Source organism: Urocitellus parryii, chromosome 16 (genome assembly GCF_045843805.1).
Source record: "Urocitellus parryii isolate mUroPar1 chromosome 16, mUroPar1.hap1, whole genome shotgun sequence".
NCBI lineage: Eukaryota > Metazoa > Chordata > Mammalia > Rodentia > Sciuridae > Urocitellus > Urocitellus parryii.
Genome location: NC_135546.1, coordinates 6,854,328 through 6,881,626, shown reverse-complemented (window position 1 = coordinate 6,881,626; position 27,299 = coordinate 6,854,328). Strand labels below are relative to the sequence as shown.

General features: G+C 43.7%; 1 protein-coding gene across 1 annotated transcript in view; it reads right to left on the bottom strand.

Moving 5' to 3' along the window:
• Cntn6 (contactin 6) overlaps positions 1-27,299 on the bottom strand; it is a 153,454-nt gene that overhangs the window by 95,470 nt on the left and 30,685 nt on the right. The window contains 3 exon segments of the mRNA XM_026409025.2: positions 709-811; positions 2,746-2,949; positions 15,835-15,930. Of these exon segments, the coding sequence (XP_026264810.2) occupies positions 709-811; positions 2,746-2,949; positions 15,835-15,930 (403 nt within the window).

Here is a 27,299-nt window from a genome sequence, read left to right as displayed (position 1 = left end):
AATCTTGTCTGTCTTCCTTTTTTATTTTTTTCCTTTCTGGTGTTTATAGGCGAAAAAAACCCACAAAATTATATATTTGTCTGAAATTTGATGGTCATGAGAAAGCAGAGAGATGTTCTAGATAGATACCCCATGCAAAAATGCAAATATTTTTTTCTGGCTTCCAAATATTCCAAGCCTGACCCTGCTAAACAATTATCGGGGAGTCAAAGTAAGCACCCAGAACATTCCCGGAGCGGATTGGACTCAACTCTAATTATCTACTATAACAATGGGCTTAATTAGTCTAGTTTGGGAAATGAATGGGTTTTTCCATTTATAAGAACTGCTGATTAATTAAGCAAGGACTCACTCCAGGCAATGTATTTCTGGATGTAGGACAAGAGGTCATGAAGGATATATCAAAAGTTTAGCCACTGGCCCACGGGGTCATGCGAGTTAACATACTATCTTGCAAAGTGCTGTATCAAAGGGTCCCATTATACTAAACTCGAGGAAATACCCACCATATTTAGGGGAGAAAGGCAGCATCGCTTTCTGTGTATTAGATATTTTTAATTTAAATTCCAACCAGAAAGATTCCCTATGGCTCAGCATTTGAAATCTATTTCTTAGAGCAATGTTTGAATAATGAAAAGGTTTATTTAAAAAAAAAATTTAAAGCAACTAGGGAAAAAAAAAAAAAACAAAAACAACAAACCACCTTACTTTCCAAGGGCAAAGCATTCCAGTTTTACAGATGAATCCTTTGCGGCTTGTATAGTTTCAGGAAAACGGACTTCAATCTTTGGTTCATATTCCCCCATCACACCTGTTAAATATCAAAAGAGCTAGCAGCATTTCCAGAGAATGGAATTTTCCTAGGAAGTAAACGCTTCATTAACCCAAACTTGATTATTTGGTCTTAATAAGAATTCGTGTTTTCAAAAGAACTGGATACAGCTATGGTTTTATAAAAGATCCTTCTTAGAGATAGCTGGACCCACGTCCCCTTCAGGGAGCCAGGGGCTGGGTCGGTTCAGGAATAGGAATTTTGCATTAAAAATGGTAAGACGTGTGATACAGCAGTATATTCCAAGCTATCAGTATTTCTGTGGCAAAATATATAAAGCAATCACATGAACTGAGATAAAAAGAAAAATATCTGTAGGTCCTAAGCTTTAGTTTTCTGAACATGTATATAGATATATAAAAAAAAATGTCTTTACAGTTTTAGTACTTCCAATAAGGAACTGTGGCCATAGGCTGAGATTAAAATAAGGTAGTGTTCTAATGTGTTATAAATACATTATCTGCCAGACAAGTTGTGATAAACAGAAATATATCTCATTATTTCAATTAAGTTAATCAGTGGCCCCTTGAGAGTCTTTAAAAACTTTGATCATGTTTTATTTTTAGATATCAAACCTACGAGTGACATATTCCAAAAATACGTGGGATTTTCGGTGCAACTGCAGAAAATGTGATAGCTACAAGACAAATAACTCATTTTTTTTTTTTTAAGACGTTGATCTTTGCAAACATTGAAAGAGGTTCCGGTGGGGAAGTTAGAGTACTACTACTTCATTCTGCTAAACTGACAAGCTTTGAACTGTCTTTCTTGCCATCTGAGGTTTCTCGTATGCCCACTTAAAAAAGGTTTAATTGATTTATATTATGTACAATGGTACTGGCCTACTTTTACCTTAAATATAATGAAGATTATAGAAGGCATGGAAAAGGGGGGTTGGGAAGGGGTTCTGCAGAAATTAAGAACAGAAGAAAAATGAGGAGATCCTACCATATTTTACCCATTTTTCTTCTGTTCTTATGAATACATCTAAGGGTTGCCCCAATTGGAATTAAGACCTTGAGAACATGTTTGGGTAGTTAGTGACTATGAAGTTCTTCCATAAGGACTCTCCCTACGGAGTGGGTTTCACAGTTCTGCTAGCGTTTATATAATATTCTTGCTTGTCTTTTCGGGGGGCGGGGGAATTCTAGGAGGTACTGCATTTCAAGTCCAAAACCTGATCTTATAATGCACTCACAGATTTTTTTTTCCCTGTCTTTACATATCCCACTGTGCGCATTTAATTAAAGAATCAACCTGAGGGTTTTTCCACTTGGATGACTCCAGTCATTGCTCATTCTCTGAACCAACCGGCTAAGCTACAGAACACATCAGAGGCCAATCTGAGTTATGTTCCTTGGAGAAGTAAAATCAGCCTCGATCTTGCAATTTCATTTCTTTGGAGTGCTCATAATTAATAGTTGGTTTTCTTTGCTTTCCATACGTATTATCTTTTTTTTTTTAAATTTATGTTGCTATTTGGCTAGGATAGGGGGCATTAAACCGGTTCCCATATATGTTCATTCACATGATCTTAATTGAAGGATACAAATGTAGCTGCACCCACACATGCACACATACACACATGCCAACCCCCCCTCCCCGACAAATATCATTTTTTTTACAGATTAATTCTTCAGAAAAGTGAAATCAAGCTGTCCCAATGTCGGAATGAGATGGCACAGTGTACCCAAAACCAGGTATACTGCACCACGTGGGTGAATGGCAGAAGTTTTCTATCGTAACTGACTTGCATTACTCTGGTGAACTGAACTTCCAATTCATAGCTTCGGGAGGATTTGGCTCCATTGAACAGGAGGGAAGCAGACAGCACCCCCCCATCCCCACCCCCGCCCCCACCCCCATTCTGGAAGAGCCACAAAGTAGAGTCCCAAGAGAACTCTTCCTCTTACCATCGGTGCGTTGCACTAAAGGCGTGGGGGGTCCTCGGACGCTCCTCCGGGCCTCCTTGTTGGTTATGAAGCAGGTGTAGTTGCCCACGTCCGAGGGCTCCACCTTAGCAATGTACAGGTTTCCTGTCTCTTGAGATACAAACCGCCTCTTGTCCTCTTGGACATACAAAGAGTTGTCATTGAAGGTCCAGGCATAGGATAAATCTGAAAAACCAGGAAAAAAATTACATTAACCTTACGGTATCTATTCTTATCTGAGAATCATGGGCTCAGTGTCACCATCATTCGAATAAAATTGTGACCGTATTTGTCCCAGTGAAAGCTGCAGATCTGGTGTGTAATTTTATGGTTCCCTTATTTCCCCATGTATCCCAGTGGGGAGGTCCGTGATGCACTTGCCTTGCCCATCATAGGGTGGTGTGGGACTCAGGGCAGATGATAGGGTGTCAAGAGAATCAGTGGATGCATGTATTAAGAAGAGCTAGAAGATGTAGAAACCATCACAGGTTCCGTGCACACTAAATTTCTTTAGCAATTGTGCTTTCGAAGAGGTGTTTCTCCATGATATTGTCAGAAGGTTGAACTTAACTGAGGAGCACTTATTAAATTCAACTTAAAGATGTAAAGTGAAAGTACTCTATCCCGGATCGTGGAGTTCACTCTATGAGTGTTATAGAATTTCTGAGCACTATCACTCTGTGATAGTTTTAGGATTGGGAGTCCAGCAAAGCAAAACTTGTAGCCTGTAGAAGTCACACCGCTCACTTATTGCCACTCAGGTGGGTAATTTCCATGTGGGAAAACACACGGATTGACCAAGGCATTCAGAAGAGAAGCCTACAATAACTTGTGTTCAGAAAAAACTTCTCAGAAGAATGGATTCCACACAGAAACCATCAAGGTGACGAAAGCGATGCAGCTGTCCACACCAGAGATGAGTGGGCAAGACTGAAAAAACACACAGCAGGATCTTGAAGATGAGAGAGAACAGGGGTTTCCTCCCTGAACATCCATCACGCTCTCTCTGAAAATGTTATAGGTAAATATAAATTATATACGATCTATTGAACAAAATAAAAGACACAGATCTTTTTTATTGGTTATTTTGGGTACCACTCAACCACCGAGCCACCTCCCCAGCCCTATTCTGTATTTTATTGAGAGACAGGGTCTCACTGAGTTGCTTAGGGCCTTGCTTTTGCTGAGGCTGACTTTGAACTCGTGATCCTCCTGCCTCAGCCTCCTGGGCCACTGGGATTTTAGGCGTGTGCCACTGTGCCCGGCAAAGACACGGATCTTAAGTTGAGTTTCAATAATTGTAAAAATGGTATGCCTTTGATAACCACCATCCCAAATTAAACATAAAGCATCTCCATCTTTTCAAAAATAGTCTTATGTTCCTTTCTGGTCAATCTTTTACAATAAAAATCATCACCTGCTTTGTATTATTAGATTACTTTTTAACATTATTTAGATGAATCCATTTAAGTGTTAGGCCCATCATAGTAATATCAGGCAGAGCAAAAATTAAGCTGTACTGTTTTCTGAAAACATGTTGCAAATCAATATATTCAGCCTTGGCTAATGACAGACTGTCTATTTGAGTATGGGAATTTGTATGTGTACATGTACATACAGATCATTTTATTTTAAACCTGCGGATACATACAATGATTTTAAAAAAAATGAATTAAGGGTGGGAAATAAAAGACTTAAAACTCTCTACGCAGTATGCCTCTGTCCTATTAGAATTTTAAATTAGTAGGTATTATTTTTAGAAATTGGAAAATTTAAAAAAAAAGGATCTACAGGATGAGAAGAGTCTCAGAAAGGGCACACAATAGAATGAACTACAGTTTATAAAAATAAGATGGAGGTCTAGGCTCGGTGGCACACACCTGTAATCCTAGCGGCTTGCAAGGCTGAAGCAGAAGAATCACAAGTTCAAAGCCAGCCTCAGCAACTTAGTGGGGGCCTTAAGCAATTCAGCTAGACCCGGTCTTAAAAATAAAAAATAAAAATAAAAATAAAAAGGGGTAGGGCTGTGGCTCAGTGGTTAAAAGCCCCTGAATTCAATCTCCAGGGCCAAAGAAGGAAAGAGAAAAAAAAATAGGTATCATTTTTATTCTTACTGGGCCGTGTTCATAATGGAGTATTTTGTTTTATTCATTCAGGCATTGACTCCCAAACCTCAAGCACTCCAGAATTGCCAAAATAAAGGCTAAAACACAGACAGTTAATAATTCTACTCCTAGCAATTTAGTTTCATTAAATCTGAGTGAAGGATCGCAGACCCTGTATTTTTGACAAACACCAAACGACTCAAACAGTTGAAGGGAAATACTAGGTTCACAGAACTCTTTATTGAGAGGTGAATTAAGAACCAAGTGCATTAAGATAACAAAATGCAACACAGGCGAGAGTTGATGTCACAAAAGAAAGTGGAAAAAAAAATTAGATTTCTGATGCAGGTTAAAGATCTTGGAAGAGGACTAGAGCCACCTTCATGTGCCATATGGATGTGTCCTCATGGGAGACAGTAGGATCCCAGCCCTTCTTCCTCTTCTCTTTCAATCCCTGGCCATCAGGTGAACGGTTATACTCCGCCCACACTCCTCAGGATACACTGTTTTACTGCAGGCCCAAAGCAATAGGGTCAATGGAAATCTCCAAACTGCGAGCCAGAATAAACCTTTACTCTCTATAAGTTGATTTGTCTCCGTTGTTTATTATAGTTACAGAAAACTGACCGACTCAAGTCATCTCAACTTCGGAGCTGTGTTAATATATGATTCATTAAACAAAGGGCTCTTTCTAGCATTAGAAATTATGAAATGGAACTGAGATCACCATTGCCTAGGATATTGCCAAAAGAAAAAAGAGTTGTTCTTGCCATAGAGGGAGGCTTAGACCCTGCCTATCTATGAATGATCTGCTTCACCTTCGACCCTCCTTTGATCTCCACGAGAGTCTATACTTTCAGACCACGTATGCATAAAATGCAATTCCATTTTTTTTATTATTTTCAGAAAAAAATATGCTTTGACATTCTGGTCCTGTTTTGCAGGTATACCGGATTTCATCTTTCTTTCTGCAAGTCCCCACTGGGGGCTTTCATCATTCCGTGTCGTCTCCTGCTTCTGAGTTTCCTCACTGATGTCCTTTGCTGCCTGACTTCTAAGCCTGTTGCTCTGTCTCCACCAAAGAGATGCTCAGAGGTTTTTGTTTGAAACCCGAGTGTCGGCGAGATAGCAAATTCCTCCTCAACATAAAAAGGAGGAGGAATAAAGTGGTCCCCACGCCCCCGTCGTGGTTGACTCTTCATCTTTTGAACTTTTTGTGAAATAAAGGCGATCGTGAGAAAATTCCCAGGGTCATGTTCTGGGCTTGGGGCTCCTTATCTGACGAGGCCCTTTTTTGGAGCAGGGGAATAAGCGTTAGTTCTCTGAAATCCAACGCAACCCATTCCACTTCATGGAAATTACAGGTTGCTGCTGATGCCCGGGACATCTTTGTATTCTTCAACCTATAATCTTGGGGCCTGAGACTGTAATTTTCTTCTCTCCTTGGGTGAATTCGTTTCTATCTTAGCTGCTAAAACTTTCCAATCGGTTCCTGCATGTGCTGTATCCTTCTTCAATAGTGGAATATTTAGAAGCCCCCGGAAAATTCTAGTACAGAAACAGAGAAGTGTACAGAAAGGTAGTAAAGTTTTTTTTTTTTTTAAGTGCGTTGCTTTCCTCCTCCCAACGGTTGTTTGATGAAGTGATTTGCAAATTACTAAGTTGCCCGCTAAACAGAAGAGGATTCTACAACTGAGAGTGTGAAAGTAATCTCCCTCCAGTCACATGGTTAAAATGTGCAAAGAGAGGATTTTAAAACCAGCTCCTTTAGAGGTCAGCTTCTAGACTGCTTCCTTAGCACTTCATTTCTGAGATTGATGCTCTCTTTTTTTTTAATATCAGTTTTCTTTCCTTGGTTCTTCTTTGTTACCCTCAAACTTCCTTCCAAACTCCCAAGCTCTCTGGAAGCACAACCCCGGCTCATATTTAGACCCCAATTCTCAGCACCCGTAGCTTCCTCTGGCCACACTGCCTGGTCGCCGGGTCTACATTGAACCCAATTTCCTAGGGAGGAAAGGCTCATCTTTGACATGGCTCCAAAATCTTGCCAACATTTAGCAGAGAATCAGACACAAAATAAAATCCTGAAGGAATAAGGGTCCTGTCTGAAATGGGCCTCTTGAAAGAGCAGAGGTTCTACATTTAGAGTGAACACCAGAAAACACACACATACTTCTGGGCTGTATCCTCAGAGGGCATGGTCTGGGGAAGAGCCAGAGCGTGTCCATACATGACCAGTTTCCATGTATGGACACTGATCGAGGTGGTGTGAAAGGACACTTGGAAAGTTACGAACACAAATAGCCAACCTCCGTGTCTCCTCTCTGTAACCGCACTGGAAGAGAAATCCCTTGGATTTTGGATGGTGACTGTATATTCCTTGGGTGCGACGCAGCATGAAGGAAGATGTTTCTCAGTGCGTGGATTCCTAGTGTCGGGGCTGGCAGGGATTTTAGGCAATTGCTAATTCTTCCTCTTCATTTTTTTTTTTGAGGGGTGGGAGATACTGGGGATGAAACTCAGAAGCACTCGACCACGGAGCCCTATCCCCAGCCCTATTTTGTATTTTATTTAGAGACAGGGTCTCCCTGAGTTGCTTAGGGCCTCATTAAGTTGCTGAGGCTGGCTTTGAGTCCCTCCTGTCACTGTGTGCCTCCCTCTGCCACGGTCCCTTCTCCAACCCGAGGTGGCTCTTCTCATTCACCCAGGTAGCCAGCCTACAGGGGGAGCATTTATCTCTTTCTGTTCTATCATTAGCCACTGGCCATGCTTCATGGGTATATTTCTTAATAGGGAAATTAAAAAAAAAAAAAAAAAACCTTCCAAATCGGAAGTTTTAAAAAAACTCCTCATTTGGCATTGTGTCATGAATTGTGTGATTCCCGAGCCATGGAGGCTGACATCCCTGGTCTTGAGATCATTTCCCTGCACCTCTAATGACATGGATGTGTTATTCATGGTCGGGATGCCTTTCCCCCGGTGTTGATTCAGCAGCAGCAACGCGAGGATTGAATGATCGCAGGTCCTTCCCAGAGCCTTTACTGCAGGTTCTCCCCCGCACCATCCTCTGCAATTTTATTATGATGAGAAATGGCAGAGCCACGGTAAGCAGCCGAAAAACTCTATCTGCTGCTCTCTCAAGCATACAGCAACTTCTGTTTCCCCCAGGGTACGATTATGTTTTGACATCCTTTACAGCCCCATATCTTGTACTGGGATATTTAAAATACAAACAACGGAAGATCTATGCCATTCTACCCATTCTATGGGATGCGATATTATTTTTTTATATATATAAGAGGGGCAGTATGTCTTGTAAAAGAGACTAATAATGACAACCGGGGACACCCCCAAGTACTGTTGGGGCACTGGAATGGATCTCAACACCAGCAGCCTGTTGTCTCAGGTAGAAAATAAATGATGGGAATAAAGAATCCAAAGTGTACCGCTCAGGGTGAGTGAATAAATCCCCCCCTTTGGAATATTCCAGAACGAGTCAGCTTTACGGCAAACCTGGCGTGCAGTGCTTCAGGGTTCAATGTGACGGGCTCTGGGTGGGTAAATCACAGTTACACGAACACGGTGGCAAAAGACCTCATGCAAGAACCGAGATTCCTTGCCTGGGCTGAAGTCATTGATATTGTCCTCAGTGGGTTTATGAGGCAATTCAGAACACGGCCCCATGCCTTTATAAAATCTGCTTTGTCTGGAATTTCCGTTATTCCCACAATTGCTGCTTGACCTCCTGGATTTTATGAGATCTCTTCTGATTCACATCCCGTTTGTTCTGAATCACGGAGATGGTGATCTTTGGGGTCGACAAATAACCAATACATAAAGACCCCCCACACACACCGGGTTCCTATTACTGGGAAACTCCATACAACTCTGAGACGGATGAGACCCTGGCAAACCCTACCTGAAGAGAGAACGGAAACTCAGCCAGCTTTGGGGTAACTGCTGGGCAATCTCTACACCTAACAATGACTAGGAAAGCAACCGGACGCAGATACACAAGGACCGTGAGGACCACACTTCTTTCTGTCTTTTCAATCCCCATCCTGTCTAGGTGAGCTTAATATAGCTAACCTCAAAAAAATGGACTACACTGGCTTTTAAACAAGAGTGATTTTGGTCTCTTGAGGGTATCTGGTAATATCTGGAAGAATTTTTTCATTGTCATCACTGGAGAGAGGACCCTAGTAGCATCAAGAGGGCAGAAGCTAAGGGTACGATTCAATTCCTTAAGAACAACACAGTCTTCCATAACAAAAATTCTACCGGGCATGGTGGTGCACGCCTGTAATCCCAGTGGCCCCAGAGGAGGCTGAGGCAGGAGGGTGGCGAGTTCAAAGCTAGTCTCAGTAACTTAGCGAGGCCCTCAGCAACTTAGCAAGACCCTGTCTCAAAATTAAAAAAAATAAAATAAAAACGGCTGGGGATGTCACTCAGTGGTTAAGCACCCCTGGGTTCAATCCCTGATACCCAAAGGGGAAAAAAAAAATTCTCCCTGCATTGTGAATTGTGTCCAGGTCTAGAAACCCTGGATTCTCTCATGATAGCGGATTATAACCCAGGTGTTCGGTTTGATTGGCTGGATTGAAGGGAGTTGGAAAGAGGAGAGAAGCAAGTGGCCATGAGACCTTTCGGACTGAACCCTGGGAATCAGGTCAGCTACCAGGAATGGGAAGAACCACAGCTTCCTGGTTCTGATGCTGTGCATCCCTCGAGGCATGTCAATCTGCTTCTTTACACAGTGTTTACATGCTCCCTCCCAGAGGTGAGAATCCCTGCCCTCTCCTATAGACTTGATCTAACACTGACTGTCTGCTGTGAGCTAGATCACGTCAGACAAAACGAAGCGGATGAACAAATACTGTGGTGTTTCAACCGGACCCCCATGAATTCCAGACAGAGGATCTTGGCCAAGTCAGCACAACGTCTTTAACATGATCACTCCATTTGTAAAATGGAGATATCGTCCCTGAAATGTTAAATGAGCCCAGGTGTACAGGATGCTGAGAGCGGATGGCAGGTACTCCTCATCTTACCTGACGTGGGAGGTTAGATTAGATACTATTTATGTTTAGAGAGATCCAAGTTTCGCTCTCCAAACTAAATCTTTCTCCCTGGGGATGGATGGAATGCAACGTCCCACTCAAAATTCTCACTCTTTCGTCTCTTTGGCATTCAATAGTTAACAGGTCTTGAATTTCTCATTTCTCCCATCTCAAAACCTGCTTTTCCTTCATAGCCTCCATCCCAGGTATTAGAAGAACTTTTCATTCTGAATGGTTTGAGGACATGCCCGGGGCATCCCCATCTCTTATAAGGACAGGGAAGCAGGAACAATGTTATCCCAATAAATAACACTCAACTTGACTGGATAAAGAGATGCTGGTGATGAAGAGGCTTCTGAGTATGTTAATGAGGGGGTATCTAGGAATGATTGGCATGTGGGATAGCCAACTGGAATGGAGACCCTCCCTAAGCATGGGCAGCCCCGTCCAATAGATGGGAGGTTTGGGTGGAATAAAAATTGGAAGAACAAGGAAGGAGCAGCAGATGCTGCTGGGAGTTTCCAGAAGTTTCTGGGAGTTTCCAGAAGCCTTGGGTCGGTCTCCCACTAGCATCATTGATTCCCACTGGGGACTCTCCAGCTTCTGGTCGCCTAAGCCAACCTAATAAGTCCCCTTTCTATAATCGTACCTCCTGTTGATTCTGTCCCTCTAGAGGACCCTGGCTAATACAACCCTTCTCTTTCTCTAGTAATTCACACTCACTTTCTCAGGGGTTCACTTCAGTTTTACCCACTGAACTTATAATGACGATGGCGACTGATCTACCTATGTACTGCTGTCATCCTGGTCCACAGCACCATCCTCTCTTACCTGAGTGACTCTAATCATGGTTTATTTGCTCCTATTCTTTCCCTCCTTTGGTCCAATTTTAGAGAAAGTCCGAGAAATGGTGTCCCTGTTCTGATCAGTACCATCCAGGGTATTCTCCATGTCACTCGCAGAAAATCTAAAGGCCCTAAATTGTCCAGAGGTAGGACCATATTATATTCTCTTTTACATCCTGCTTGCTCATGTTGCTCCACCTACACGGGACTTATTGCTGTTTTTTTTTTTTCTAAATGCCAGACACACGTGGTTCAACCACAGGTCCTTTGCAGATGCTGCTCCCTCTGACCCAACTGTCCTTACTCTCTATGCGCCACTCTCCCTTCTGGAGAGTTCTCTTCTCAAAGGGCAATTAAGCCTTGTTTCACCTTTGAATATATAACAGCAACATCTGCTCTTTGCTATCTCCCATTATTTTTCTTCCTATTTCTTACCACCTGCCGTCATGATTTGTATTTATTTACGATAAGATTTACAGAGCTGAGAACTTTGTTATTGTTCTTCATCGTATCCCTAAAATGCAGAAAAAGGGGTGGCACATTTATAAGGTACATAAGAAATAGTTAGAGAGTGATATTAGAAATATTAGAGAGTGAATATATAATACACAGGTCCAATAATATTATAAGTCATATTACTATTATAAGTAATAATAAATTATAGATAATCTTATAAATAATATTATTACACCAATAAGTTACTCTCAGGCCTGCCTACCTTTTGCATATTCAACAAATCCCAGAATAATATATTCATTTGCAAATTGGACCTACCCAATAGGTCAACGTCATCTGCCATTTTATACAGAAACAACAAACACACCAACGGGGAAGGACTGGCTATGACATTTTTGCACGTTTTCTCCATATAATTTTCCTTCCTTATTCTAGAGCATGGTTCTGAGCCGTCGTTTGGAATGATTTCCAGTTTAAGTTGAATTGTCAGCATCTTTACCGATGCAAATACAAACACTGGGCTCACACTCGGATGCTATCTTCCCGTCCCAGACAGATAATCCAAAGTACTGGCGTAAATTCAGGCGTTCTACCCACCTAAGATTAGACGGGAGCAGGAAAAGAACATTCCCTTTAAAACCCATCTTAAACTTGGCTTGAGAGTTTGCTATCCAGAGACTGAAGGGAAAGAGCGTACTTTACTTTAGATACGGGGACTGTTATTTCATGGCGAAGCTGACTTCAATGACCTTGGACTAACTCATGCAGATTGTGGCTCCAGTGCCATCTTTGACATTAGGTTTCCCAGGAGCTGTGCTAATGCACGGAACCCAGAAAGATCTCCTGAATGCCTATTTTCCTGGTCATCCTCCAGCTTTGACCTCAAGGGTTTTCTTGCTTATTCTAAAACTTAGAGAAGATTCTTCTTTTGTCCCCAACGTGGTCTGCAAGTGGTTTGCGCAGACTCTCTGTCCCAGGGCTTCAACAGAAGCTCATCTTGGAGGTGAAGCAGCAAGGGCCCATGGTGGAAAGACCCCCCACTGTGCCTAGTCCAGGGCTCAGGGAAGAATCAGAGCTGCATCCCCTCCCCGGACACCAAATGAATAAATAGAAAAAATATCGTATTGCCTGCATCAGTCCCTGTGTGGATGGAGGTGACCTTAGAAACATCCAGGGATGACAGAGGCAGCCCCCCAAAAAATAAAGAAAAAAAAAGATTATTTGGCCAACTGCCAGACGTTTTGGCTCTTCCCGACACTGACAAGCCAGAGGACTGTATTTTTCTGAGATGGAAATCCAAATTGAGGAGAAGAAAATAACAGATAATAGAGGCCACTGTCAGCCGTGAGGGAGAAAGGAAAGAGGCATCTCAGGGAACCTCAGGGAGGTGCTGTGACGGCACGTAGCCATGTGGCCTCTGGGTGTTTGTCCCCAAGAACGTTCGGTTAGGTCTCTGTTTCTCTTAAGTATTTTTGACGTACGAGTTCTGCAAAGACAGAAGCAAGAGTGAAATCCTCCCCTGAAGGAAGAGGCTCAAAGTCTTGGAGGCGGATCAATTTGGACCTTAAATGGGCCCCCGAGGGCCCAAGTGTTCAGCTGTCGTCTCAGGGTGGTGCCCTGGAGGTGGGGGGGCCTTAGTAGTAAGGCCGAGCAGGTGGTCTCTAGGTCACCAGGGCCCTCGAAGGGGACTATGGGACCCTGACACTTGTTTTTCTCCTGTCTCCTGGCCTTGGGCTGAGCATGGCCATTTGGAGCTGTCACCAGACGTCGAAAACCCAAGGAGCCAGCCTGGTCATGGACAAGACCCTCTGAAACTGGGAATTCAAATGGACCTTTCCTATGTAAGTTGATTATCTCAGGTATTTGCCTAGAGATGAAAAGCTGCCCGTCTCTGGTTAGAAATGGAATTAAAGGAGCCCATTGACTCCTACCCCTGGGAACCTACGGAGCGGTTCCTGTCCGGTCTCCCATGGATGTCGCTTTCTGAAGTCGCACAGTAGGACTCACCGGGATGGGTGCTGGTGTGACTGCCTGAGCTCATGCCCATTTCACGATGGTGACTTCCTTGTTGGAATAACCTTGGCTGGGGAAAGTCTCCCCTCCAAGAGGGGCTGTCCCTCTGCCATTTGGGGAGCCCCCACAGAGGTCTCTCTTGTTTACTCTAAAGGAAGAGCTGCTCTGTGGTGGGACCTGATGCTTGGTTTATGTGGATGACTCTATTCCCTGGGGCGGTGAACAGGACTCCATCATGTGGGTCATTGTCTTTCCTCTCCTAGGCAACCTCTTCATAAAATGCACAGAAATCTATCTGATGGGCTTGGTTTGCCAGGAAGCATTTTGCACGAGTTTTGTGCATACAACGAGGAGAAAAGCATAATGGATGCAGGCTGTTCTGATAATACCCAACTTCATTGGATTTCTCCCCTGCTGCAGGACCGTCACTCTCTCTGGGGCTGACGGGGCTTGCGGAAGGACCGCAAGACTCACTTGTCCAAAATCGGACGTAAACCTGCTGTTCTAATCGGTCATACGTGACAGTGGAAGGCAGTTTGACACATCCCCCACACAAACGGAGTCTAACTTCTCGTTCTTCGGCTTGTGCGTGAGCGACAGAGAATCCAATAACATTGTTCCTGCATCCTGTCCTCAAAGAGCTGAGGATGCCCAGGGTAGGCCCTAAAACCATTGGGGATGAAAGTTCTAATACGTGGATGTTGTCCATATTGATAGCTCCCTTGGGAATCCTGCCCACATGCTACTTAGGACACCGTGAGACTTGGGATCAGGCACATCGGCTACTGGTCCCGTGCGACGGGACTCTGCTGTTTCAAAGGTCTTTATTTAAGGTGCTTGTTGTGCCTCTGTGACTTGATTTCATGGGGCACCGTGCAGACAAGGACCTTATGCCTGAGAAGACTGATGTGCCATTTACTGTTGGTAAATGACAAGGTGACAAGGGGAAGTCATTCTTCCTCAGCGGCTTTATTGATTTTTTTGGAAGTCATTCCTCCATAACTGTTTTACATTTCCGTTATCCCTGATTAAACAGTTGGAAATAATCTTCCATGGTGTCAAGAGTCTCAGAATGATATCAGAGCATAAAGTGACATGGACTTCCCCGTGCTCCTGCGTACCTTATCATCTTAGCACGGGAAAATAATTTTCCATACAGTTAAAAAAAATAAGCACCATAAAAAGTCCTGAGTCATTGCAGATCCTGTGGCCATATTATCTTATCTCAAGGTAGCATTGAAAGTATCGTGATTCTCCTCCATCAATCCAGGTCAGTATACTGCCGTAATAGTCTAATAATAATGAGAAACATAATGATGACTCCCACTTAGTTTCTTTCTGTACTAGTGTAGCCTTGAGGTTGCATAAAAAAGCAAATGATGACAGCCCGGTGTTGTAAGTTTTCTAAAGTCTCAGGAATATGATTTGCTTTAACCTTCTAACACGACTGCTTGCATTGTATACTTGAACACCTGTCTTATCTATCTTCAGACTTCTCTCTTCCACAGGGGAAGGTAGTCAACCCTAAGAGGAGTCAGATGGCCTGCATTTGAACCCTGGCTCCACTGTCTACCAGCTTTGTGACCTTGGACGAGTTACTTAATCTGTCTCTGCTATGACGTAATGCACCTGGAAGACAATAATCAGCACAATATAGGCCTCATAGGTTGTGTGATTATTTGAGAATTTAATAAAGGTACTTAGACCTAGGTTGTGCAACTTCTTTTCTGTTATCATTAAGTTTTTTGTAATACAGTGTGATACTGGATTGTCCCAAAGGAAATATTTCCTAGATGTTTTTCTCTTTGCCTACTTCAGGTCCCAACTGAGAATCACGGCCCAATTTACCATGTCATTTGGGATTTGAAAAATGCAGTCCCAAGGAGATGAGTATCCTTGGGTGGTTTAGGTCCTTGGCAGCAGACTGTTTCCCCTGACCAATACAGACGCTGACAGAAGACACGTGGTCAATTTCTCTTTGATCTTCACCGTTGCAAAGAGCTACTGTGATTCAACGTTATCCATAATTTGCTTCCAATGAATGGGGTAAGTCTCTCTTCCAATAGTCAACATGAGGTTGGAAAGAGAAGGGTTGGAATTTCCTTCTTCATAGAGTGCAATAGTAGCAAAATAATAGCATTAGCTTTCTCTTTTTAAAAAGAAATATGGCTACCGCACTTGATCAATTAACATTCATTAGCTCATTTAACATCTACAACAGCAATACATATAAATATCAGTTATTGTCTCCAGACAACAGATGAGGAAACTGAGCCTCAAAGAGGCTTAAGTAAATTGCCCCTTCTCGTGAGCCACACCACCAGTGTGGTAATGGCCAGTTGCAATACAAAGCTGCCATTATCAACTCTGTGCACAGTGAGATGCTTCATCTCCTTAAGGACAAACTTGTTGAGTCCTTTCTGAGAGATACCATTGGTACGTTGGGCTGTTTGCATGCAGTAGACAGATGGGAAGAGCTTTCATGGTCCTTCTGAATGGATGAAGGTCCATCATGGACGCCAAGACCAAATGTGCCTCCTCCACCCTGGAGGGACCCAATGAATGGTGTGACCCAAATCCTCCCCACTTTACCTCCAAAATGTGGTGGCGGGCCACAGAGAAGAACCACACCTTGTCCCTCCCGGACAGACACCGTGCTTCTTGTTTTGGTTTCAAAGTCTTCGATATCTTAGAAAACAAAGAAGATTAAGTTTAGAATTGTAGAAAAAAAAAATCCCGAAGGAGAATCTGTAACTTGTTTTTTTATTAAGAAGGGTAATTTGGAGGGTTTCGATATGAGGTGTCCCCAAAGATCATGTGTGAGACAACGCAAGAATTTTCAGTGGATTAATCCACTGATATGGATTAACTAGATGGCAATTCTAGGCAGGTAGAATATGGCTGGAGAAGGGAGGTCACTGGGGGTGTGTCCTTGGGGTTTGTATTTTGTCCCTAGTGAGCAGAGCTCTCTCTGGGCTTCCATATGGACATGTCCTAAGCTCCTGTCTCCTCTGCACCCTTCCGCCATGATGGTCTGCCTCACTTGGGCCCCTAGTAATGGATTTGACCATCTATGGACTGAGATCTCTGAAACTATGAGCCCCAAATAAACTTTTCGTCCTCTACATTGTTCTTGCCAAGACTTTCCATCACAGAAGAAAAAAAAAAAAACTAAAACAATAATGGATACTTGTACTAAATCTTCTGACTGACTCAAAAATTTAGCTGATGATCAGTGTATCTAAAATGACTATTCATTCTCAAAAATCTTTATTTTTATTATAACTACATAAAGTGTGTGATAGGTGTCTGATAACATATTACTCACTGTCTGTTTTCTTTCATGCTCCCAGGAAGCCCGTGGCCCAATAGCACATCTTTTAAGGCCAGCATATACTTACTCTTCCTGTTCAGGGAAAATGTGATTTTAAAACTCTACAGTAAGTGTGCTGGAGTCTTCTGGCATCTTGAAGTCACGGGTGCCATTTTGACAGGTAGGTAGAGTCTGTGGGAATCTGGGACGCCATTGTGTAAGGGAAAGATCCCCAAGAGCGAGAACCAGGGAGACTGAAACTCTATTTTCTATTTTCTTTTTATTTCCTCCTTAACAAAGATGCTTCACAGGCTAATTTGGAATGTTGTGACCTCCTACACCAAAGAATTCTGAAATTCAGATTTGGAAGAAACCTTACTAGCTACTTTGATGAGCTGTCCATTTGAATATTCATATTTCAACATTTTTGGAAAAATGCTCTTGAGCCTCCAGGAATGGATGGGTAAATTACTGACCTTCTTTGAGCCTCAATTGCTTTACCTGTAAAATCTGCCATTTATTTATTTATTTATTCATTCTTTCAATTAATTAAGCACCTACTAAAATACCAGTATGTTATTAAGGATGGGAGGTACATTTGAGAATAAAGCATGCATATACTGCGCTTTCATGGAATGTTAGGAGACTAGTTATTAAAACAAATACACAGTTTACAAATCTGAGGTGGAGATCACTAATTGTCTACCAACATCTAGTCCCCCTTCTACCAAAGTAGTAGTCTTTTTAACAAGAGGCTGCCCAGAGCATACAGCCATCGGATTCTATAGAGACATGTGTGTGGCAATGAGAAACAATGAATGGAATTTCCATCACTTCACAGGGGACCACTACAAATTTTGACATTCCCCAACCTCTCAACGTTACCACCACCTGGAATGACAATGACATGGGGAGCTCCCAGAAACCATCCCTTGGATATGAAAGAGCCACCCATAGCCTTGGTACATAAGTGACCATACACAGCGGAATCACCGTTGGTTGGAAATACCCACTCAAATTCATCATGTCGGACATAAGGAAACTTCTATCTTATTGAGACACTTAATTTAGGGCTTCTTTGTTGCAACAGTTTAATCTTTTACTTTAAGTAAGGTGTATGGTAAAAAAAAAAAAGAGAGAGAGAGAGAGGAGAACATCTGATGTGTGAGATAGAGATCCAGGCAATGGTAACATGGGGCAGGTTAAAAATTCCTTCCATAAAGCAAAACCAGGACTTCAATTCCAGAAGTGGAAAATTCAGAGGAGTGTCATGGTGCTAAACTGAATCCACTTTTGGTGGTTCATAGTGGGCAAGACTTCAAAGAGATAGCCATATGATCAGGCACTTGGGGCTACTATCATAAATGAGCATTATGTTAAAAATGCAAAGGGAATACCTGCAAATTAAATCCAAATGGATAGACCTAACGTCATAGTGTTACAAAAAAAAATAGTTGGTGGATATTGCTCTGACATTATCCCATTTCCAAAAAAAAAAAAAAAAAAGATAAGAGCCTAAATATGAGCATCTCATGAAATTGGCACAGTGTGAGTTCAGTTATATAATGGATCTTCAAAAATCATTCACAGGGTTTATCTTAAAGGAGTGAATGAGAGATACAGGAGTGGAAATTACTACATCTGTACATGCATATTATTAGCTTATAAAATCGTGTAAAGAGTATGTAGCATATTACGAACATTTTTTAGGTGTGTTTATTTTGAATAGGCTGGCTATGGTATACTACGGAGAAATTATTGGTTTTACTTAGAGGAATCCAAGAACTCTATTTAGATATCTTAAATTTGCATAATCCAGGAGCTAGATAGCTAAGTAAATGTTTTAATCAGCTTTTTCGCTGCTGCGACTGAAAGACCCAACCAGAACAACTGAGGAGGAGGAACAGTTCATTTGAGGGCTCAGGGCTTCAGGGGTCTTAGTCCATGGAAGGCTGGTCCCATTCCTTGGGGCTCAAGTGAGGCTGAACATCATGGTGGGAGAGGATGGTGGAGGAAAGCAGGTCACATCAAGGTGACCAGGAGGCAGAGAGAGAGAAACTCCACTCTCCAGATACAAAGATATACCCAATGCCACCCCCCAATGCCCACCTCCTCCAGCCACACCCACCGCTTCAGTTACAAGTCAGTGAATCCCTATAAAGGGATTAAATCACTGATGGGGTTAATGCTCTCACCACCCAATCATTTCTTCTCTGAACCTTCTTGCACTGCCTCACAGGTGAGCTTTGCGGGGGACACCTCACCTCCACACCATCACAGTAAAGTCATAAAGGCTATGAACGATCCGAGCCGTGAACAGAGAGGGCAGGCAGGTTTCACATTTATCAGAACAGGATTCATCTGCCTATAAACAGTCGTTGTGAAGGTTGCAGGGATGGATGGAATTCCCATGGGATTGATCTCCCATTTTTGACATGGACAAATTGGTGAACCGCTGGCGAAGATCAAACCGTGAAAATCTCCATCATTTAGAGGTAGAGAGGAGGACCACTGATCTGAGAGAGAGAGAGAGAGAGAGAGAGAGAGAGAGAGAGAGAGAGAGAAGAGAGAGAGAGAAGGAAGGAGGAAGGAGGTGGGTACAAAGAGAGTGTATAGAAAGTAGCACTAAAGGGGTGAATACGATGTAGGAATGAACCAAGTTGCTGGTCTTCTGTGATCCTGGAAAAATAACCTCCATGGGATTTTGGAAAGAAACTCATCCCAAGCAGTTGGCAGCAGGAGATGAGGAAGTGGATGAGATCGGCAGCTCCTGCCCATGCCTTGAGTGGTGAGATTTAGGAAGAACAGGAAGGAGGGCAGAGAACTATACCGACAGAAATGATAAAGAAGACATTAATGACTGAGGAGCCCAGGGTGCTTGGAAAGCCAGGTAGCTGGTGATCAGAGCCCAGGGGGCAGGACTAACCCTTGTTAAAGAAAGATGGACCAGGACAACAGATACCCGTGCTGATGGGAGATGACTGCAGGCGCGTTACTAGTTAGAGGAAAAAGTTTAAAAATTCTCAAATGAGCCTGGTGTGATGGGATGGCATACGCCTGTCATCCCAGCACCTGGGGAGGCTGAGGCAGGAGGATCGTGAGTTCAAAGCCAGCCTCAGCAAAAGTGAGGTGCTATGCAACTCAGGGAGACCCTGTCTCTCAATAAAATACAAAATAGGGCTGGGGAGGGGGCTCAGTGGTGGAGTGCCCCTGAGTTCAATCCCCAGTACCACCCACCCCCAACCAAAAAAACTGAAACGACACTGATGTGACAGCATTGGAGGATGCTATTTGGAAGATGCAGGATGCAATAAACATACCTATTTGATAGGGCTGTCATTGGGACTAAATAAAACATGCATTCAAGGACTCTAGATGGCAGCTTGGAGTGCAGTGGGTACTCCACAGTGATTACCACCCTACAGGATTCCAAGTGGAGAGGGCAAACCGTCTTTTATTTTCCTCTGACAGATATGAAGTCCAGCTATCCCTATCCACAAGTACACCCTGAGCAGCACATTCCGGTCCCAGTCAAATATCTTGGAGCTGGAGGATGCTATTTGAAACATCCACCGTTTATTTCTCTTCACTGCATTATTTTCCAAATAAGTGTTCTTTGGGTCACAGAGCTGTCTTCTGCATGTAAACAGCCTGATGAATTTGATGCACTGGGTCTGACATGTAAATCTGTCAACTCTCAGGGTGGCTCGTTTTAATAATAATAATAATAAAAAAAACTAAGGTGGCCTGTAATCTCTCCAACGATACTTCTTTCCCTTTTCCATCTCCTCTGGAGCCTTAGGCATTAGCTCATGTTTGATAATTCAAGAACCGGCATGGTTTTTTTTTTTTTTACTTTATTTAGTATGTTCTATGGATTGAACCCAGGGGTGCTTAACCACTGAGCCACATCCCCAGCTCTTTTTTAGGTTTCATTTGGAGACAGGGATCTTGCTGAGTTGCTTAGGGCCTTGCGAAGTTGCTGAGGCTGGCTCTGAACTTGCGATCCTCCTGCCTCAGCCTCCGAAGCCGCTGGGATGACAGGCGTGCATCATCATACCTGGCTTTATAAAAGTATTTAAATTTCTATGCACTCCTTTTGTTCTTTAGTTTTGAAAAATCGGAATCAGCCTACTATGCAGATGCTGTCAATATGAATTATTGGGACTGGGCTGGGTGGAGGTCCCTGGTAGAGGGCTTGCCTAGTATGTTAGAGGCCCTGGGGTTCAGTAAAAAGCAGTGCCGAGAAATAAAAAAGAAAATAACTATCACCTTAACTTGTGAGTCCTTTAATGACTTGGGTTTGCATTTATTTAAATGGGACTCCTTAAGAAAAATCAGCCCGATACACTCTATTTTAAAATCAAAAATCAATATGTTGAATTCACTGTTTCTATGTCTAGTAGTTACAACAGGTGACAATTTTAAGGGTTTTTTTCCCCCTTCCTATTATTTTTGAAAGGTGCCATGAAACTGTCATTACATTATTAACGGTCACAGAAACAAACACGTCACAAAGGAATGATGAGAAACTGAATGCTTCCACGCGATTAACTCGCTTTGAGTGGAGCCCTGTCAAGGTCACAGGGTCAGAGGTCCACACTCCAAAGGCGCCCATCACACTTGCTGTGTTAGTCAGAAGTCATGCTAACCCAGGGCTGGTAAGACCACCGGCGATTTCATACATTCGGCACTCACTGCCTCTTAAACGACATCCGTTTGTGACATGATTTCTCTGTCCCTCTTGTGATGGCAATGGGGGTTTCTTTCTGTTAGCTGACATGAAAAGAGGTCGACGCCGCTCCCAAGTCACACGAGTCCTGCTAGCTATCAAAACACCGCCGTTTCAAAATGTTACCAGTTCACAGGTTCCAATGAATGATTCAGATTTTTAAAAACTGTTTAATTGCCCCGAGATCACAGACAAGTCATAATTTTGCCTTATTCAAACCAGCGACCCTCTCGCTCACGTCTGCTTTGAACGGGATCTATTTGATGTATCCCATCTGAGTTTCAAATACCTTTCTGCTGGCTAGAAACGAGGTTCAATTCAGATCTAGGTTCAATTCAGATCTTGGAGGCAAGATCCACGGAACTGGGGAGCCCTGTGAACAACACCCCGTGAATATTTTTCTTTGCTGTGCAAGACCTTTCACAACTTTAGATTGACTTTTCCCTCGGGGACAGGACAGGCAGAGTCACCAGTTTCTATTTTACCCTATCCACTTTTTGTTTAAGAGAATGCAGCTCTGCGTGAGGTCATTCGCTGAGGCTGAGATGGTCTCCAATTCCAGGATATTTGGAGATCTTCCCATGAACCACAGAGGTGACCTGCCTGGGCTGTCCTCCGGCCCATGCATACCTCCTGCAGCACAGATTGCCATGAAACACCTCAATGGTTGAAGTCGCTCTCATTAAGCCACTCGGATGACCAGAGCTTATCAGGTCCTGTGGTTTCATTGCTGGTTTTAGAAGAAGCATTTGGCAGCAGCCACAGCAAAAAAAAAATGCAGCCACAAACAAGGCACGGTTCCAAAGGCCAGCAGGAAATAACTGAGAATGGCCTGTACAATGAGCTTTCAGGAATTACTGGGGCCATATGCTCTCTCCTAAAGCCACCAAGGTGCAGAGGAAAGACAAGGGTCACTAAAATGTACTTAAAATGAAAAGCAGGCAACGTTGAGCATTGCCACCTCCGAGCGTTAAGGAGAGTGCATCTTTGCAGCTGTCGCGTAATACAGGAATGAATCTCCGCTTAATTAAAGCAAGAAAACTGTGGACTTCCTGCCAAGGCCCGAGGAGCCCATGCAGAGGATGTGTTTGGCAGTACCAACCCCTGGCACAGAAGGAGACCAGCGGTTGGTTTGCCAAGTCTCATAAACTTGGGGGAAGGGAATGGGTACCCGGGGGTCCATTGGCTGGGTCCAAGGGGACAAGCACCTGAAAATCTGGGGATGGAACTAATATTTATTCACCAGAAAAATGTGTAGGCTAGCAGCAGCATAGAGGACAGCAGCTTTAAAGTCTGAATAATAATAATAATAATAATCATTGTCTTGACCAAGTACTGTGTATGAAATTCTTTTATTATTTTCTGTATTTCTTTTCTCCTTCATTTTATATATCAAGAAGAACTGTCTGTCGTGTGCCAGGTACTCTGAGAAGGGTTTTCATGGAAACCTCTGGGCCACCCGTATCGGGTACCATGGTTGCATTCACTAAGCAGAAAGGGGAAAACTGAGGCTCATAGACGGCTGACTGTCAAAACCCTCACAGCCTCTAGGTATCAAGATAGAACTGAAAAACAAATCTGTGCAAAGCTCATACTCTCAAGCATCCTGTTGGCCTGCTTTCCTGGAGCCTTCTGGGGTCTCCCTATCACATAAATACACGGAATGCACCTACAAGGCCACTCCAGATTCAAGCCAAAGACAAACAGAGACCTAATAGCTTTTCCAGAGTTGTGCCAATTCCTAGAGGGGAAGAGGGTACTGTTTTCAGAGATTGGTGACAGCTCCATTTCTGATGTCTCGACTCCTCCGAGTTCTTATGGGTTCCTCTCTGTGTTTTGCCTTGAATCATCACCGTCCTCATGTCAACAGAAGCTGACAAACAGCTAGACGGGTGCATCCCTAACAGGATGGAGCACACCTTTGCCATATTCTCTTCCCACTTGCCCCTAAGGGATGTAATCAGATGATCTCAGGCACCTTGTTTGAGACAGCTTTGTCAATGCCGTGGCCAAAAGACCTGAGATGAAGGATTCATTCGAGGAGAAAAGGGTCATCTTGGCTCATCGTGTCAGAGGTCTCCATTGGTGGTCGGCCAATTTCATAGCTCTGGGCTCAAGGGGAGGCAGAACAATATGGCGGAAGGGCATGGAGGAGGAAAGCAGCTCAGGACCTGAGAGCCAGGAAGCTCTTCTCACCAGAGGCCAAATAGAGACCCCAGAGGCACATGCCCGGGTAACCTACTTCTTTCAGCCACACCCTACCTGCCTGCAACTGCATTAATCCACATTACTGGATTTTCCTACCCGTTAGGTTAAAGCTCTCATAACATCGTCATTTCACCTCTGAACTTCTTACATTGCCTCACACCTGAGATTTAGGGGGAACCTCTCACATCTAAACCATCATATACCTCAAAATGAAATATTAGACATAAGATTCCTAAAAGTTCCACTTAGCCCCCCTCTCTGTTGCTCATACCCACTCGGCTCTTTCCCCCTCTCCCCACCACCACCCTCTCATTCATGAGCCAGGAGGAACCCCAAATCCCCCTACCTCTTTCCTCTGTAAAGCAGTTCAGCGACCTGTGGCTCCTGCTATTACTCAGAAATGAACAGATCGCACAAGGCCACTTAGGCGACCCGTCGAGGATATGAAATTGAGTTCCAAATAGTAATGCTTAAACATTAAACTATCCTGCTCCTCTGGCTCGAGCTTCACCCAGACCCAGACAGACCCTGTCGTCTGCCACGAATCAGAGACTGTGCTCAGTTGCCTCCTTCCAGCCCCCTCTGAAGCCATTTCTATCTTGGGGTCACTCTGAAGACATTGGATCTGGTCTTATTTCCCCTGCTCCCTGATTTCCCACCATGGAGCACCGCTTCGCCCCTTTGAGACTCCTTCTGAAGAAGTGTCCGTGTTGGGAGCTTGCACGGGCATAAACAGGACTCCAGAGGGCTCTTGACCCTCACGGCCGGTTCCCATGTGGGAGGTGCATGCATTCTTTTTTGGCCAATGGCAAAAACATTTTATCAGGCAAGGAAACATGGATAGCTTGCCCAGCAAAAGTAAGATGGTGAAAGACGCTGAGAAAAATCCCCTCGTTTTGCATCAGAACTATGGAACTCCCCGAAGTCAATCTATGTAACTTTTTGAGTTAAAAGACTCTGGGAATCTTCCGACAGGACCGATATTGACCAAACTGTGTTGTCATTCCACCTGTGCACCTTCTTACATCATCTCACATAGGACCTTTTAGGGGACATCTGATCCAAAACATAACATGCACCATTAAAAAAAAAAAAAATATATATATATATATATATATATATATATATATATTTATGGGAAAAGAGAATTTCCTGGAGTAGAGTGGTGGGGTTATTATTCAGAATTTCTCTCTCTCCCACTTGGCTCTCCTTTAAAGAGGATCACTCAGGGAACATTCCACAGTTGTCCCTGCTGCGATTTCCTATTTCAAGGTGGTTTTGATTAAGGAGAGTGATTTCGTTCTATTATTACATTTACCAGGCTTTTATTAAGTGGCATACAAAAAAAAAAAATCTCTACTTGGAGCAGTTTCATTTTCTGCCATCCCTTTCCGGGAGCCATGTCCTCAGTTACAGTGTTCGTGATGTGATTGTGTTTTCCCCGCATAACTCAGTAACTTAACATGACATAACCTAATAAAGCGCAATGCTATTGTCAGATCCTGTAAAAGAGGCAATCGCTAAAAATCTTGAGATTGGACATAAATTTGGAATGCTAATATCCAAGCCAGGAACTGGGAAACTATTTTAAAATAGTTTCTGTTGTCAAGTCTGTGTACGAACCCAGTTAAAAATCCCTTCTTTGGGGGGGATGTCAAAGGATTTTTATAAAAATTCATAAATGAAGGGGAGAGCGAGTGGGTGTTTTCAAAGTTTCCTGGGAATAATGAATTTACTGAGAATTGATTCTTTATAGTGTTTCAGTAAAAAAAACATGAAGAAAGTCAGAGGGGAGGTCAATGTGTGTGTGTGTGTGTGTGTGTGTGTGTGTGTGTGTGTGTTTTGTTTGTTTGGTTGGTTATTTTTGGTATCAGGGATTTGAATACAGGGGCACTTGACCACTGAGCCATGTCCCCAGACCTTTTGGATATTTTATCTAGAGACAGGGTCTCGCTGAGTGGCTGAGGCTGGCTTTGAACTCCCAATCCTTCTGCCTCCGCCTCCCGAGCCACTGGGATGATTACAGGCTGCAATGACACCACGTCTGGCTTCAAAATCATTTTTTTTTTTCTTAAAGACCAATGTAAACTTCCATGATCCTACCTGCTTTGCATACCACTTAGTGCCACCAGGGCCAGGCAGGTGTGATGGGCAGGGACGGTCCTGCTCGCCGACACCAGCCGCGGGTCACCTCCTCTCACTCTCATTCTGTCAACGTTATCACACTGTTTTCTTGACCCACCCTTTATTTCCTTTTCCTTTCCTCCCCTCCCCCACCTCTGCTTTCACCTTCATTCCTACTTTCTTGTTTCATTTTTCCCTTGTCTCCGTCTCTCCATCTCTTCCTCTTCATCTGGTTTCCCTGATATATTTCATTAGTGCACTAAATAATACCCAATGCATGCGGGGGATTCCTGGTTACATATCCGCACCTGCATGGGAGACTCTTATTTGGCCAATATCGTTCCCCACTATTTCCCCCTCCCTCCTCACCTCTCACCCCTTGGTCTCTTTTCTCTATGGATCTCCTTTCTATTGTGTTGAGAGCCACAGCCAAAGGGGCCCCAGCAAACTTCCAGCTGCCAGCAAACTTCCAGCTGCCGGCTGATGATTGGCTCACAGTGGCCCCAGCAACATCTAGCTGATTGGCTCCTCTGCGGTGATGTTCATTGGGCTGTTTCCCTGCCCTTCAGACTGCCAGCTGATGATTGGCTCACAGCGGCCCCAGCAACATCTAGCTGATTGGCTCCTCTGCAGTCATGTTCATTGGGCTGTTTCCCTGCCCTTCAGACTGCCAGCTGATGATTGGCTCACAGCGGCCCCAGCAACATCTAGCTGATTGGCTCCTCTGTGGTGATGTTCATTGGGCTGTTTCCCTGCTCTTCAGACTACGGAACTGCTCATTGGGGGACTTCTTTGGCTCCGCCCACGCGACCCAGCCAATCGGCCTCAAGAGCAGGAGGATGGTGGGAGGTGGTGTGGTTTGTGTGGAGAGAGGCGTGGGGAAGCCGGTGGTGGCAGTTGGGCTCTGAGGGTTTTTCCTGAGGAGCTGTTTTGTTTGGCGTTTGTAGTTTTAAAAATAAAGTTTGTTTCTTTTGACAAGTGGCTCCTGAATTGTGCCCAGCCAGACTGCGGCACTATTGCCATGAGATCCACCCCCGCCTGTGTTTTCCCTCCTCCTTTCTAGCTTTTGCCTACGAGAGAAAACACGGGACCCTTGACTTTCTGCGTTTGGCTGATTTCACTTAACAGGATGATCTCTAGTTCCATCCACTTTGCTGCAAGTGACGTCATTTCGTCCTTCTTTCGGACTGAAGGGAACTCCATTGTGTCTACAGACCACATTTTCCTAATGCGCTCACCTGTTGATGGGCATCTAGGCTGGTTCCATCGTTTGGCTATTGTGAATTACGCTGCTCTAAACGTGGATACCCAAGTATCCCGGTAGTAAGATGGCTTTAAGGCTTTAGGATAAATACTGAGGACTGGGGCTGGGGTTGTGGCTCAGTGGTAGAGCGCAAGACTAGCACTGTGAAGCACTGGGTTCGATCCTTGGTACCACAAAACAATAAATACTTTATGTATTGTGTCCATCTACAACTGAAAAAAATTTTTAAAAAATATATAAATAAATACATACTGAGGAGTGGTGAAGCTGGGTCATAGGGTGGTTCCATGCCTTGTCTTTTGGGGAACCTCCATATTGATTTCCATAGTGGCGGTACCAATTTACAGTCCCACCAGCAGTGTAAAGTGCTTCTCAGCATCCTCTCCAGCATGTACCATTATTTGTATTCTTGATGA